At 35.5% G+C, this 13,800-nt stretch overlaps 1 protein-coding gene across 1 annotated transcript in view; it reads right to left on the bottom strand.

The window, feature by feature from the left end:
* SDCCAG8 (SHH signaling and ciliogenesis regulator SDCCAG8) overlaps positions 1-13,800 on the bottom strand; it is an 84,435-nt gene that overhangs the window by 42,674 nt on the left and 27,961 nt on the right. The window contains exon 13 of the mRNA XM_080997697.1: positions 11,112-11,254. Coding sequence (XP_080853823.1) covers positions 11,112-11,254 — 143 coding nt within the window. The remainder of the gene's footprint in view (positions 1-11,111; positions 11,255-13,800) is intronic.

Below are 13,800 nucleotides of genomic sequence, written 5' to 3'. Positions count from 1 at the left end.
GGAAAAAATACATTTATTCTAGGAATTATATGTATACTGAAAATGTTTTGTTACTAAGTATTTAATTCTTTATTTTAAAAATTAAGCATTTATACTAATCTATGGCAGAATAGATGCAGAAAAATCAAAGTCCTAAAGAAGACACACATAAGTTAGTTATGACTTTTTACAAATAGTTATTGAAATAGAAGTGGATACACAACCCAGCTCAGCTGAACACCAGTTCACAATCCAGCACATAGTTGCAACACTGAGCAAATTAGCCAGATATTGGAGTTTTGGACTTTGTCTTAAGAATTAAAGAGCAGGTCTTCAGATGTTCATCCTCACAGGAGAGTACTAAAAAAGGTGTAAGCTGACCTCAAATGTCATAAGAAAATTAGAGGTTCCATAATATCTCACACATTAACGCACCCTTCTACAAGGCTTGAGCAACAATTAACAGATGCAAAAATGCACAGTAAGTTACAAATATTTCACAGAAGATAAAATTTCCGGAGGTAGGGTGGTTTTTTTCTCTTTTCTCTCAAAATGTAGTATTTTCTCACAAAAGGGATAAAAAAATCTGGAGATTACACTGCAGATAATACTCAAGTCTTATCTTGCTATCATCTTGATTTGGCTTGCCTGAACTACAACATTTTCCTAATCATAACTTTTGTGTGTTAACATTACAAAAAATTGACAGACAAAGCAATATCCTTGTCAATTTAAAAAGTGTTTTAAACACTTTATGTTATTGAGAGCAATGGATGAATGGATTTTAATAGCAACTTTCCAACTAAACTCACAATTACTGTCATTACGCTAAGTGCTTGATATCCCACTGTGCAGTTTTGCTGTCTGCTTTTTACCTTCTTCCATGCACACTTTTAGCCACTGATTGTGCAGCCTTTCAGTGTTTTCTGCCTTTTCCTTTAAATAAACTGGCTCTGGCTCCTTCCATCTGGTTCCCCTTCCGTCAGCAACCCTGCACCTGTTCACACCTCCTCTCCTGTTGGATTCCACTGAACATTTCCTCCTCTGCCAGGGCTATTCTGGCACTCACAACCTTTCTGTCATTCAATCCATCTGTCAGAAGTGAACTTTGTTTACCGCAAGCTTCTGCTTTCTTCTTCAAGATGCAAAGCCCCTCAAGGTCATTGTCAAAAGAACTGTCGGCATAGATTTAATCCCTAGCAAAAGACAAAGCTGGACAGTTATCCATTTGTGAAAATTACTTTTTCAGTGTGGAGAAGACAATAGAGAAGTAAAAAAAGAGGATATTTAATGGCCATTTTAAAATCCTGCAAAATAATAATAATAATAATTTCCCCCTTTCTGTAAAACCTTGCACAGTGCACTTAACCTATTTAGCAACTATGCAATAGAGAAAAGGGAAAATCATGACAAAAAGAGTGCAGAAAAGCAGAAATAAAATACAGCTTGTTTAAGTTAAGGCAAAAAAGAGATGGAAAATTATGAACAAAATTACATAATTAAGGATTAAAAAAGAAACACTAAGAATTTCTGTGTGAATAAGGACATTCCTCTGATGTACTTATTCAGACAGAAATTCTTAGTGTATAATATTTTGTGTTACAGTATTACATTAGAACTAAATAACAGCTATAGCTAGGTTAGTAACTAACCTGGTCACATTTTAAAAAACAGCAGTGATAATTTTTCTTTTTAAAAATGTCACTCATTTGGTCCGTGTGAGTATCCAGATTGCTATTCAAGTACTTTCCGCAAGTTAACAGAAAGAGCCGTGCAGCTACTTTGAGACATTTCATATTGTTCCCAGGATCTATTATGCAGAGCTATTCAGGCATGCATCTGCTTTTCATAAATTGGTTCCGATAGCCACATACTATTGAATTATTAACCAGCCTCTTAAACTGTTTTACTTATCTGGAAAAATAAACACCTTACAAACTGTTGTCTTGAGCAATATCCAAATTACAAGGTAGCTTTCTTTACCATGGAGAAAAATGTGTCAGAAAGTTAGCAGAAACACCATTCCACTTTGTTAACTGTTTAAAAAATGCTATCCAACACTATAAACAAAATATCTAGTCTCAGCCTTTCCCTGAACAGCAACAATATAATATAATCTCTTAATATGCTATAAATGGATCCTCATACAGCTTTAAACATTATTTACACAAATATAAAAAAATAGCCATTCAATTCGGGATCTGATTTTTTAATGTATCGTGCATACTTCTTGTCTTTACAATAATATGCCCCTTGGGTTTTCAATTACCCTAGTAGAAGACCAAGGGAATAAGAAGGTTCAAACTCTTCCAGAAAGGTCTGCTGTATAGCATCCTATCCTCTTACCTATGCACCTAATTGCTTTTAGAGCTTCTTACAAGTTACGCTCTGCTGGCAACATGGAATAGCCATAGTCAGGACAAGAAGCCATATACCAGCTGCACTGCTGCAAAATGCTCACAGACTGCAGGAACGAGGCAGGCAGGACTCAGAGTAGTGGGACAGTTGATGTGGCAGTCATGCTGCCATGGATAAATTGCATCTATTGAGCAGGGAAGAAGTTTGCTCCCTGTCATAATCAAATAGACCAGGGACGGAAGAGAGTTACCAGATGGGAAAGATATAAGTAACTGCTCATTTGAGGTTTTTCTGCTCCTCATCTTTATTTCTATGCCATGTTAGGGCTGGATCCAGGGTAAAGTAATAAAGCATTTTCTTTTACAAATTCCTTTTGCATATAGGAGTCTATAAAGGGTTTATTTATTTATGTAGAAAACATGATTATAACAATGTCAATGATTCAGCTTTCAAATAAATAACATTCATTTAAAGTCTTGAAGAATCAATCTCTTTCAGGCTAGTAGTTTACAGTTCCCCAGGAAAGAAATTAATGACCCTCGCACAGAAAGAACGTAAATGTGTCTTTTAATTATAGTGGCACCAGTTGCTCTTACGCAGCACAATAGATATATAGTATTTTAAATTTGCACCACAAGGTTGCATTTACGTTTTCACCATATTTTGTAAACATATCTGCCACATAAAATACATGCTGGAAGCCCCGACGACTAAATAATATATTTTTATAATGTCAAAACTTTGAAATCTGATAGACATGCTCTTAAAAGCATTTTATAATTTAAAAATGTTGAGTAACTTTCTCCCATATGAACAAATTGGGGGGGGGGGGGAGGAAATAATAATAGGATGTCACTCACAAATATTTACTGTAATAAATATAGATAACAGGCATCTTTCAACAACCGATGGGCATGTGCATTAGTTTTCCCTTACCAGACTAGTATCAGTATAAATTTTGCAAATGAACTGCTCTATATCATCAGATGCATTTATAAATCCTTCTCATTTTAGGGGGGAAATGAATCAGGCTATAAAATCTCCTATCCCCCTTCAAGTAATAAAAAAACTAAAGATACAGCAACATGGTCACAATATGGCTAGCTGTTAGAATTTAAAGGATATTTCTTTCTCCAATTAATACTTCATTAATGGCTTTGGAAGCACTGTGATTTCAAATATTACATTTTTTTTAAAAGAACAATAATTATAAAACAGAAGATAACAAGGTAGCAGCTAACTGACAGTTTATAAAGTACAACGTAGTAATGATTACTACAGGCACTGCCAGAAAACAAGAGAGCCGATTTATTCCAAATCATTTGATATCTGTCATCATAAAGCAACGTATGGGCTAAATGATGGCAGGTAAATATCTCCTTCCATAATAATGCAGAGCAGCTAATTTATTTACATCTCTATAACTAAATTAACACGTTACACTATTTTAGGCAGTCAAGGGAATGGGTAAGTTTCCCAACCAGATTTGCGCAGTTTGAAAACAACAGAGGATTATTAATTGTTCCAACCCATTTTTATAAAATTACCTGAAGCAAGACCTTCTTTTCAGTTGTGGAAATATTTGTGGTTTGTACAGCTGCAGGACAAAGAACCAAGATATTTTCACAGAATAGCTCTGGGAAACAGAATGCTTGCAAGATTCAGTTAAGGAGAACAAATGGCAACTTTCAAATCTACCGGAGTCATTTACTAATAGGCTGCTATATCAAATAAGTCTAATTTTTCCCGACAGCCCCAAATTAGATATATTGCAGAAACTGATGCACAAATAGCATATGGCTCTGTTATACCACCTATTTCAAATCCCTGTAATGTTTCTTCCCCTCCCCTCTCAAAATGAATAATTGAGCCAAGTCATAAACCTTCTGCAAAGAGAAAAATACAGAAGTTGAAAAACAGAAGTAGGAGCCGCAAATTTCTTTGTTCAACAAAGAGATATATAATGCACATCTATTGAATGTTGTTCAAAGTGTTTTTATCATTTATCCTGGGTCACTTAGTTATGTTAAGGATCCTTTGTATCAGGTCAATATATTCAGTAGCATTTAAATTAATTTTAATACACAATTCTCCCCCTCCCCTTTTTTGGCCTCACTATTTCAACATTTCTTTTCCACAAGTCAACCAGCAGCCCTGACTACTACTGAATGGTGGCTGGGCAACATAACGATGTATGTCGTGATTAAAAGTTAACATCCTGAGACACAGTGATTATTATGCACAGAAGGCAAAATCTGGTGCCCCCTTATTAAAAGGCACTGAGAAAAATATTACAAACTGTATTGATTTCAGTATAGCTCCTAATCCTAATGCGTCCCGCATGTATCGATGACACCAGGATGTAATCTGAATTAACACAAATTCCTTTCACTTTATTTCAAATGAACACACTTTGAAATGAAAATGAGCAAAACGTACTGATCCTGGGATATAAGCCTTGAAATATGCTTCTAACTCCAAAGGAATGTAAGTATGCGCATATATATATATATATATATATATATATCTCAAACACTTTCATGAATTCGTAACGTCAATTCATCACCGGCTTTATGCATTCCCTATGTTGCAAAATTTTCCGATAAACTGCCCAGTTAACAAAAGTTTTTCTGTGCCTTCTGCAGTAAAAAGGCATTGCAAGGTCTTCTATCAGACCAATGGGCACACCACTGTAAACATCATGGAACTCTGCAGCTATCCTGCAGTTTCCCTCTCTGTGGTCAGTCTTCCCAGCTGCCCTATCTGTTACTGTCTGATTAGTTCTGCTAAGGAGCCCCTCCCCTGCCAGCTTTCAGTGCCATCTGTTCTACACAAGATGGCTGCTGCCCAGCAACCTAACACTGCCCTCCTACCTGGCACCCGGCTACCATCCTTACCCCAAAGTGCTAACACAGGTTCTCACTGCTGGCAGAGTCAGGATTTCATTACTACTACTTTGACAAGTGCAGGGTTGTTTGTAATTTCTCTTTTATCCTGATTTTGATTGTACAACCACCTCCCACTGATTCAGTTTGCTTCAGTTTTGTTGCTCACAGATTTTACTCTCCACATTAATCTCCCTCTGGCATGTTACTGCATCTGTTCCCTTTTTTATTATTAATTTTCAAATTCCCACCATTTTTTGACAAAAAGGAGGTAATCTACACTCTGCTTCTGCCCATTTCATTTTCTTTAATTTGGAAGATAAGTGTGAAAGCATGCCAAAGAAGTTAATTCTCCGTTAACAGTTTATTTCCTGGCATCCCAATGCCTTTGTATATGAAAAACAGATAGGAATAAATGTTGACTGAACTACAAGCAATCCTAAATTTAATGAAAACTAAACATATAAAACAGACACTAAGGAGTTTATTAAGCATGTTATCTTATTTCAGGATTTTATACTTCTTTTCAATTATAAGTTTCCAGGTAATCTTTTTGAAATTACATATTTTAAAAAATTAAGAATCATTCTTGTGCCAAGTATATTTTCCCATTGATATGTGCTATTATGGATTCTAGTTTTAATGGTGAGTATTCATTTGATATTTTGTCAGTAATGCAATCTAGACTGTTACAATTTTTCACATTAATTATATAAATATGAGTGAACATCTCATATGCCAGTATATTTTTTTAGAACCCCATAAAATTCTGCTTCTCTGTAGCAGACAATATTTAGAAGTACAGCAGTAAGTACCTGGAATATTTGTGAGTGGCAGTGAGAAATTTCTTTTGAAAACCAGTAGTGTGTACATATTAGGAACACACATACATTCAATCTTCTAGCAAAGCATGCTGCCAACATTATAACCAAAAAAGCATAACCTAAGAAACTTAGTTATGTTGCAAGAACCTGGGCAACAGAATGACAGGTTTAATTTATGTGCCTTATTTATTATACATGGACTTCAATTAATGCCAATGAAGCTGTTGAAAGTGTGCTAGAGGCTACTAGAAGCACTGATAAACAGTAGGTATTTGAAGCTAAAATGGATGCGGTGTTGCTAATCGCTTTTGTATGTCCTTCAAAACCATTGTCTTGAAAAAATGTAATTTTCAAATGATTTTTCTGCTTTTCAGTCATGGAATAACGTTGAGCTCTTCTGCTGAAATGTAAACCCTATGAACTATTACCGGCAAAATAATATGGAATAATTTGACACTTCAACTGTTCAAACTGGGCACAATCCTCATGGAGCTTCTTAGGCACAAGCGCTGCAGAAACGAATCTGAGTTGTATAAAACTATCAACATATGCTTGTAAAACTCTCATTAGGAGTTCCCAATACCTTGTACCCACCATTTCAGTAAATGTCAAAAGCTGCAAAATGGTCTGAAAATCAATAGATAGGTTTTCAAGCCCATTAAGACTAACAGTATGAATTTGAACCTCTGTCCTAGGCACAAACTAGGAAGACATATGAATAGACCATAAACTGACTACAGGAAACATTAGACATTATGTTCTGAAGTTCCTTGTGTACATGGAAAAAGAAGAAAAAGTTGTTCTAATTAATATACATTGTTATTTTTGAAAATTAATTGCCTTTCTAGGCAGGCTTCCCCTGTCAAAGCATTCCATTAATTGTGGCACTACAACTGAGAAAGCCTTAACCAAATACTATAGGATTTCACTTTCCAAAAAATAAGAGAGCAAAGACACGGACTTGGACATTTATGATTCTGTAAATAATAACCAACACCTTGGAATCGGTCCCAGTGCAGTTAAAAAAGAATTCTTTTAACTGCTTCCTGCAACCTATCCTGCTAGGACATGGAGAAAAGAGGGGTTTCCAAACCATTTACAAGAGCAGCTCTAAACTGATGGTGTTATGGTAATCTATGTAAGAAGCAACCAGAGTATGGATGACTGCAAGAAAGACCAAAGCATTGAGCTAGGCACTTCACCTACACTTCAGTGTTAGTTGAAGGGGGGGGGGCTGTCTGGAGTATCAGAGCAAGTAATAATCCAAATGATCTGTAGAACAGTGGTGAATTTTACTCACTCTTAATAAAAATAAATAGCCAACGAACACTATTTTTTCAAACTGGCATCAGTTCAGCCAATCACCCATCTTACTTTTCCAATTCATCAGAACAGTTGGATGGTATTGATGGATTTCTCTCAACCAATTATATTTAGAACTGTTTACACAACAGAAATATTAACTGGATTGAGGAATAAAAGATGCAAGCATGAATCAAATGATCGAGAATTTTTAAAGATACAGGTCTACAGAATGCCTTCTGAGCCCAAATCAAGGCAGCAGTAAAGTAACCTATGCAGCCCTTAATGTTGTGTTCTGTCAAGCAAGCTCTGTCCACCTCCACTCCAGGTCTCACTGCCTCCTTCAGGCTTGATCAAGAGCACACTTTCAAGTTTACCATCTGCACAACTAAGAAAGACTGCAAGGGCATGTACAAAGCCAGTTTCGGGGTGTGTGTGATCTATTTTATTTATTTAATAAAATTATGAATCATTTCATATTGGGGGGGAATTCAAAGCGATGTTCAACAAGAGTTCTATAAAAACAAAAGTAAAAACAATAGTAAGAACATATAGAAACAATATAAAATAATATTCTGCCATTTCATAAAACTGACAGTCAGCATGGCTGTAATTACCCCTCTGGGGAGGTCTGTCTGAATAAAAACATCTTTAGTAGGCACTGAAACCGTAATATGGAATTCCCGCCCACAGAAGTCTCATCACAGTCTGGGTCAGCAAGACACGACACATATTATAGGCATTTATGTTTCCACCATGGATTAGCCTAATATTTTTGTAACATTTGAAGGCCACTTGCATGCCTGACAGCAATTGTAAATACACACCTAGAAGCAGTGTAATTGGATGACACTCCCATGTATGTTTTTACTGCATCATTTCAGACAAGTGACTGTCATTCCAATGTGACAGAATAAATAAGAGTGACCCATGACTGAAACATAGGAATCACACACAGTAGTCTACTTTTGGAACACAGCAAACTAAAACTCTATAGAAAAACAAAGTGCATTGAAGTTTTAAGTATTTATTATTTTGTTAACCATCTCAACCATCTCTAAAACATAATAAAATTATAATCCGTATTTACTGCCACTGAAACACGAGCCTAATTTTTGCCATCAAAACTAGCACAAATATAAATGAAATATAAATAGATAAAAAACATGCTTCTGCAAATTTAGTGGAAAAAAGCAGAACGAAGACCAAATACGAACGATATTTTTTTTACAGGTAGCTAAACTATTTTTTGGGGTGGAGGGAAGCACTATTTTTGAGAAGTCATTTTTGGAGAATAAAAAGTTGACGGGTGACAGTTTTAAACCTGAATTTCATATGGGAGAATATGCCCCTGCAATATATTGGGGGGGGGGGGGTGTTACAGAATTTAGTGCAGCAGATTTTTTAAAATAAATTATCATAATTAGGAATAGCAATACATATTTGCACTTAGTTACAACACTCATTCCTCTTTCTATTGGAAATTTATATCATGCTTGTATCTACAAAAGGCTAGAAATCATAATCATACAGTATCTCATTTCCTAGTGTGAAGTTGAGCTGTTTCTGAACACGAAGATATCCACTTATTTTTTAAAGCAAGTTTCTAGTTATGTTGGTGGATAAAAGGTTAAGAGAATGGAGACAGATGGACCACAAAGACAGGATGTGTGAGTCTTTCAAGTCACTATACTATAACTGAGTTCAGATGCCATGCATGCTTGTGCTTTCCCCCCCTACACTGTTTTATTTTTCAATATCTGCATGTTAACAAGACATCTAACTGCAATTATTTAGTTATTTACAGTCAGAAATACTATACTATGTGGGAATAAACTGAACCTTTAAATTAGATGGATCAGTGTTTTGACTTGGTATAAGGTTGCTTTTGATGTTCCTAAACTTCCTTTTGTTTTTAAAATTAACCATTGAATTGTCTACCTGAGGAAAGAAGCAGCCTCACTTTCTTTATGGGTGCAACTTTAATAAAACTAGAGCTGTGTTAGAAGGGCCAAACATACAACTACACCTGCAGACACGAAAAGCCACCCACAAAAATGACATACGTCTTTCAAAACAGCAATGCTCCACAAACGGAGACAAATGCAATCTGTACTTCGTTTTATGACTCAAGGTGGATAAGACCACAATTTAAAACTATAACACTGACATATGATGCTAAACCATAACAAAAGTAATTGATAAGAAAACACAGCGCAGGAAAGCAAACAATGACAAAAGACTGGTGGTCATGAGTGATTCATCAGACCAGGATTTTGCAGTTCCCCACCCATTTCACATTATCACAAATAAGGAAGTCTAGTTGTTAGACCAACATGAGAACGATAAGGGAATATGAGGAAAATATCACTTGGAGAAATGTTGTCATGACAAGTTATACTTCGGAAAGCTGTAAGATAGCAACAATAACAATTCTTAAGCCATAAGAAAGCAAAGCCGAATATCACTGTTAAACTCATCCATCTTCTGCAATCAAACATCTGAAACAATTTTCTGCAGACTACATGCTTATGTAACCCTGAAGTAGTATTGTCTCATCATTAATGTGAATCACTTATTTGGATGCTTGACTTAATTAAGCTCTTAGTATACCTTATTAAGAATGTGGAAGTTTTTCAGAAAAGCTATCTACAATTTGGATTTTCTCCAAGACACCACACAGCTTCATAACTTGTATGATTAGCCTTCGGATGGAAATTGGTAAACCATTTGGTTAACTATCACAACAAATCATTATAAAAGAAGTCCTGCAAAATCAAAACTTTTGCTGTCTTAACAACTTACCCAAAACTTTTTTCAAGTTCATTAACCTCTAGCATATTTGTTCTCTAAATACAGGCTGTAAGAAGGGTGTTTTTCTTCCCATCTGCTACTAGCCCATGATCTATATTTACATCATTTCTTTAAAAAAAGATGGTGTGATCATTTAAGAAGCATACTATAATCTCCCATATTCATATCCTATTGTGCGAGTCTGTATGCACATACAATACATGTACTCGACCCAACTAATACTCCAAATCTAAATGCTTTCTGGCATACTTTTAAATCTTGACTTTCATTCCAGAAAGCAGTTCATGCTATAGATAAAAAAATGAAACAGTAATGAGTTTGAAGTGTTAAATTAATCAAACTCAGTGGGAGCAGGCAGGTGTTAAGAGTAATGGGGCTACTGTTAAGAGAAAAATGCACAAACTTCAGAAAGTTTTTGTGTGTGTAGTTAGTTGCTTGTCTACCACACAAACATTTTTGGCATAGAATTGACTGTTTTATGCATGATCATCAATTTTCTCTGAAGGCCATGCACGCATCTAACTATAATCAGTAACTAGGAAAGTGATAGCTATTTTCAGCTTTTACATATCAATAAGGAACTGGAGAGCAATGTGCTATATAATCTCAATTGTTCCTCAAAGCAACTGCATCAAAGAATCTTGAAAGAACAATTGGGTGTATATAACTTTTACTGACTACAAATTGTTCTAAGATGACATTTAACACCGTGATTGTTTGAAGAATACTTTAGATGAACAGAAAGAATACTCTGGATGAATAGATTTGTTATCACTAAATCCCTGCCACGCTTCATCTTGTCTGAATGTTTTGCTCAGTACATCTTCACTGCTAATATGCCTGAAAGCTGTGCACTGAATCAATCTCTAACAACTGTGGATAAGCTGCTGGGAAAAATTTGCAGTATAAAATTGAAATTGGTGCTAAGGCCATATACGATAAGGGGTACCTGGTGAGGTGCAGTTGGTGCTCAGCTTTACCCAGCAATTCTGTTTGTTTCAGACATTCTTCCTTAGCTCTTGCTGTATCCTGCAGTGCTTGCTCCAAACGCAGTTTATATTCATTGAGCTCTACTTGCAATTTCTCTATTTCCTTAAAAACACACAGAGGAGCACAGCAAATTCAATTATAACAATAAAGGAAGTTATATACATCACAAACATTTTACATATATACATTCTATAACCAAAAAAAATATCAAAGGGCACTTTAAAGAAAATCCTGCCTACAACAGAAATTGAAATGAGAATGAGAAAGACTGAGCTACTAATTTCATTATTTTTTATTCAGTGCTACTAGTTTTAGAATAAACTCCCCCAAACTTATGTAACTACCTGTAATAGGCAGATAAATGCAGCAGTATCAGCAGTCATGCATAGAAAATAAGCCTATTAACATTCCAACACCACAATTACCAAATTCTTATTAGGGTAATTAAATTAAATAAGAAACTATTAAGTATATCAAGGACTCCTGTTTTAACAGTTTATGGCTGTAGAAATTAGGTTGATCACTCTAAGTTCCCGTCCCCAGTTCCCCCTTGACATTCTGACCCATTCACACAGACACACACACACACACACACACACACACCGAAAAGGCATTTGTTTAAAACGAAAAACAAACATAATTTGACAACTGTCAACTAAAGCCAAGACAACCTCATAATTCTACACTATAGGCATAAATATAAGCTCTCATTATTTTCTCAAGGGAAATATTTAAAGCGAACAGATGGGCTTTATACCATCCCCTCAAGATAAATCAGCTCGGGTTCTGTCGGACCAACAAAAAAGCATATTCCAACATAAAAGGACTTTTGCTGAAATGGCCTCCCTCTACCTGCCAGATGTTTAAGCCTAGGGATTTAAGGCAATACTATGTCTGCTAATCTTGGTTGTGTACAGAGAGCAAACAGCTTCTCATTTAGTTTGAGCCCAAGATCCCAAGATAAAGATTTTAAATGAATTTCACCCAGAAATGTGTGTTACACTTAAAACGCTAACTTAATGTTCTTTCCAGATCCTAAACTAATTTTCATATTTAAAAAAGGATTCCGGATTACTATGGAAATATAATTTCTATATTCAACTCACATACATGAATAACTATGGCAAATTTATTTATTTATTTAAAGCATTTTCACCCTTCTATTTGTCCATGAGTGTTTCCAGAGCTGATAACATAAGATCAATAACAAACAAGACACTTAGGCTTATACTCTAAAGGAAACTGGAGTGATTGGGGTGGGGAAGCAAACTCAAGTCAGCAGTTTTTAGCCACCAAGTTCTTTCAGTTAACTTAAATGAAAATAGTTTGAGAGGAGCCAAAAATTGCTGGTTCCTCTACTGCAGCCTGATAGAGTAGCTGGTGCTGAAGGATAGTTGATGGAGAGGGAAAGCACAAACTGATTTCTCAACAGAGTTGATGGAGTGCCCTGCCTCCATTCCCCCCTTTGCTGTAGCCTGGTGGAGTGGCCCCCTCTTAGAGTAGACATATTAAGTGGGTTACATCCAGTGGTGCTCTTCTCCTGCTGGAAGACTCTTTGATTGAGCAGGGGTTTCTATCGGTAGAATGGATAGGGAGGCAATGTTAGACAATTCACCACCTTTTGCAGCCCACATCACTAAGTGGTTATCAGTTATGGTTGTTATTAACAGTGATCATAACCCAGAAAAGAATTAAGCCCATTTAACCCCACTCAAACTATAAATATTTATTGCCCTATCAATAGAAGAACATGAACACTTCAGTTCATTGAGAACACTGGTTTGCCCAGCAACTACTATCAACTGTTGCTTACTGTATATTTTTGTTGGATCTGATTAGTGCAGAAAAATTATATATTGAAACCTTAGTTTAATAAAAATACAATTCTTGTGATATAGGTATAAAACACTAAGAATATTAGTGTAATTCTAATGCAGCTTAACAAGTTTGTGAGAATTAAGATGTATAATAAGCAATGTATTTTTACGTCACAAAATTATGTACTTATTCATTATGTTATAGAATGTACTTATTCATGATGTTATATAAAACCTCCTATGTCATATAAAGTGTTTACCTATTTTCAAATTAAATATGTTTTCAGTCACTATGTATCTAAATAATAAATGGAAAAATTCAATTTAACAACCTGATTCTATGCATGCTTACAGACACAATACATTTTTGTTAAATCTTGCCAGGGCAAATTCTGTTTTTTTTTCTTTTCTACATAATAACAGCCACACAGTATCCAAAGTCTGTTGTCTTATACTCTTATAAGGGTTTGTTCCTTTGGGTGGAGGCAGTGGTAACCAATACAGCAGGTGAGGATCAAACTGGCAGGAGTAAGTTGACCTGTATAAGCAAGACTTGAGAGGACAAGGCAAAAGGAATTGATCTATACCAGTTGCATTCATATGAAGTGCAGTACCAGTATCGGTTTGAGGGTTGTGGGGAAGGGAGTAATTGTAGGCTATATCAATTGCACCTGCCTTACCAGGCTTCCTGTAGAGTGGAGTGTTATTATTATTTATTGAATTAAGTGTATTGTAGTATGTTGTTATTATTAACTGAATTTGTTGCTTTTTTAACAAAAAGTAACTCAAAATGACTTACAAAAAATAGCATGTACATTAAAACCAACATAG

The sequence above is a fragment of the Podarcis pityusensis genome (genome assembly GCF_964106645.2).
Source record: "Podarcis pityusensis genome assembly, chromosome: 3".
In the NCBI taxonomy this organism is placed as follows: Eukaryota; Metazoa; Chordata; class Lepidosauria; order Squamata; family Lacertidae; genus Podarcis; species Podarcis pityusensis.
This window is presented reverse-complemented; position numbering and strand designations above follow the sequence as displayed.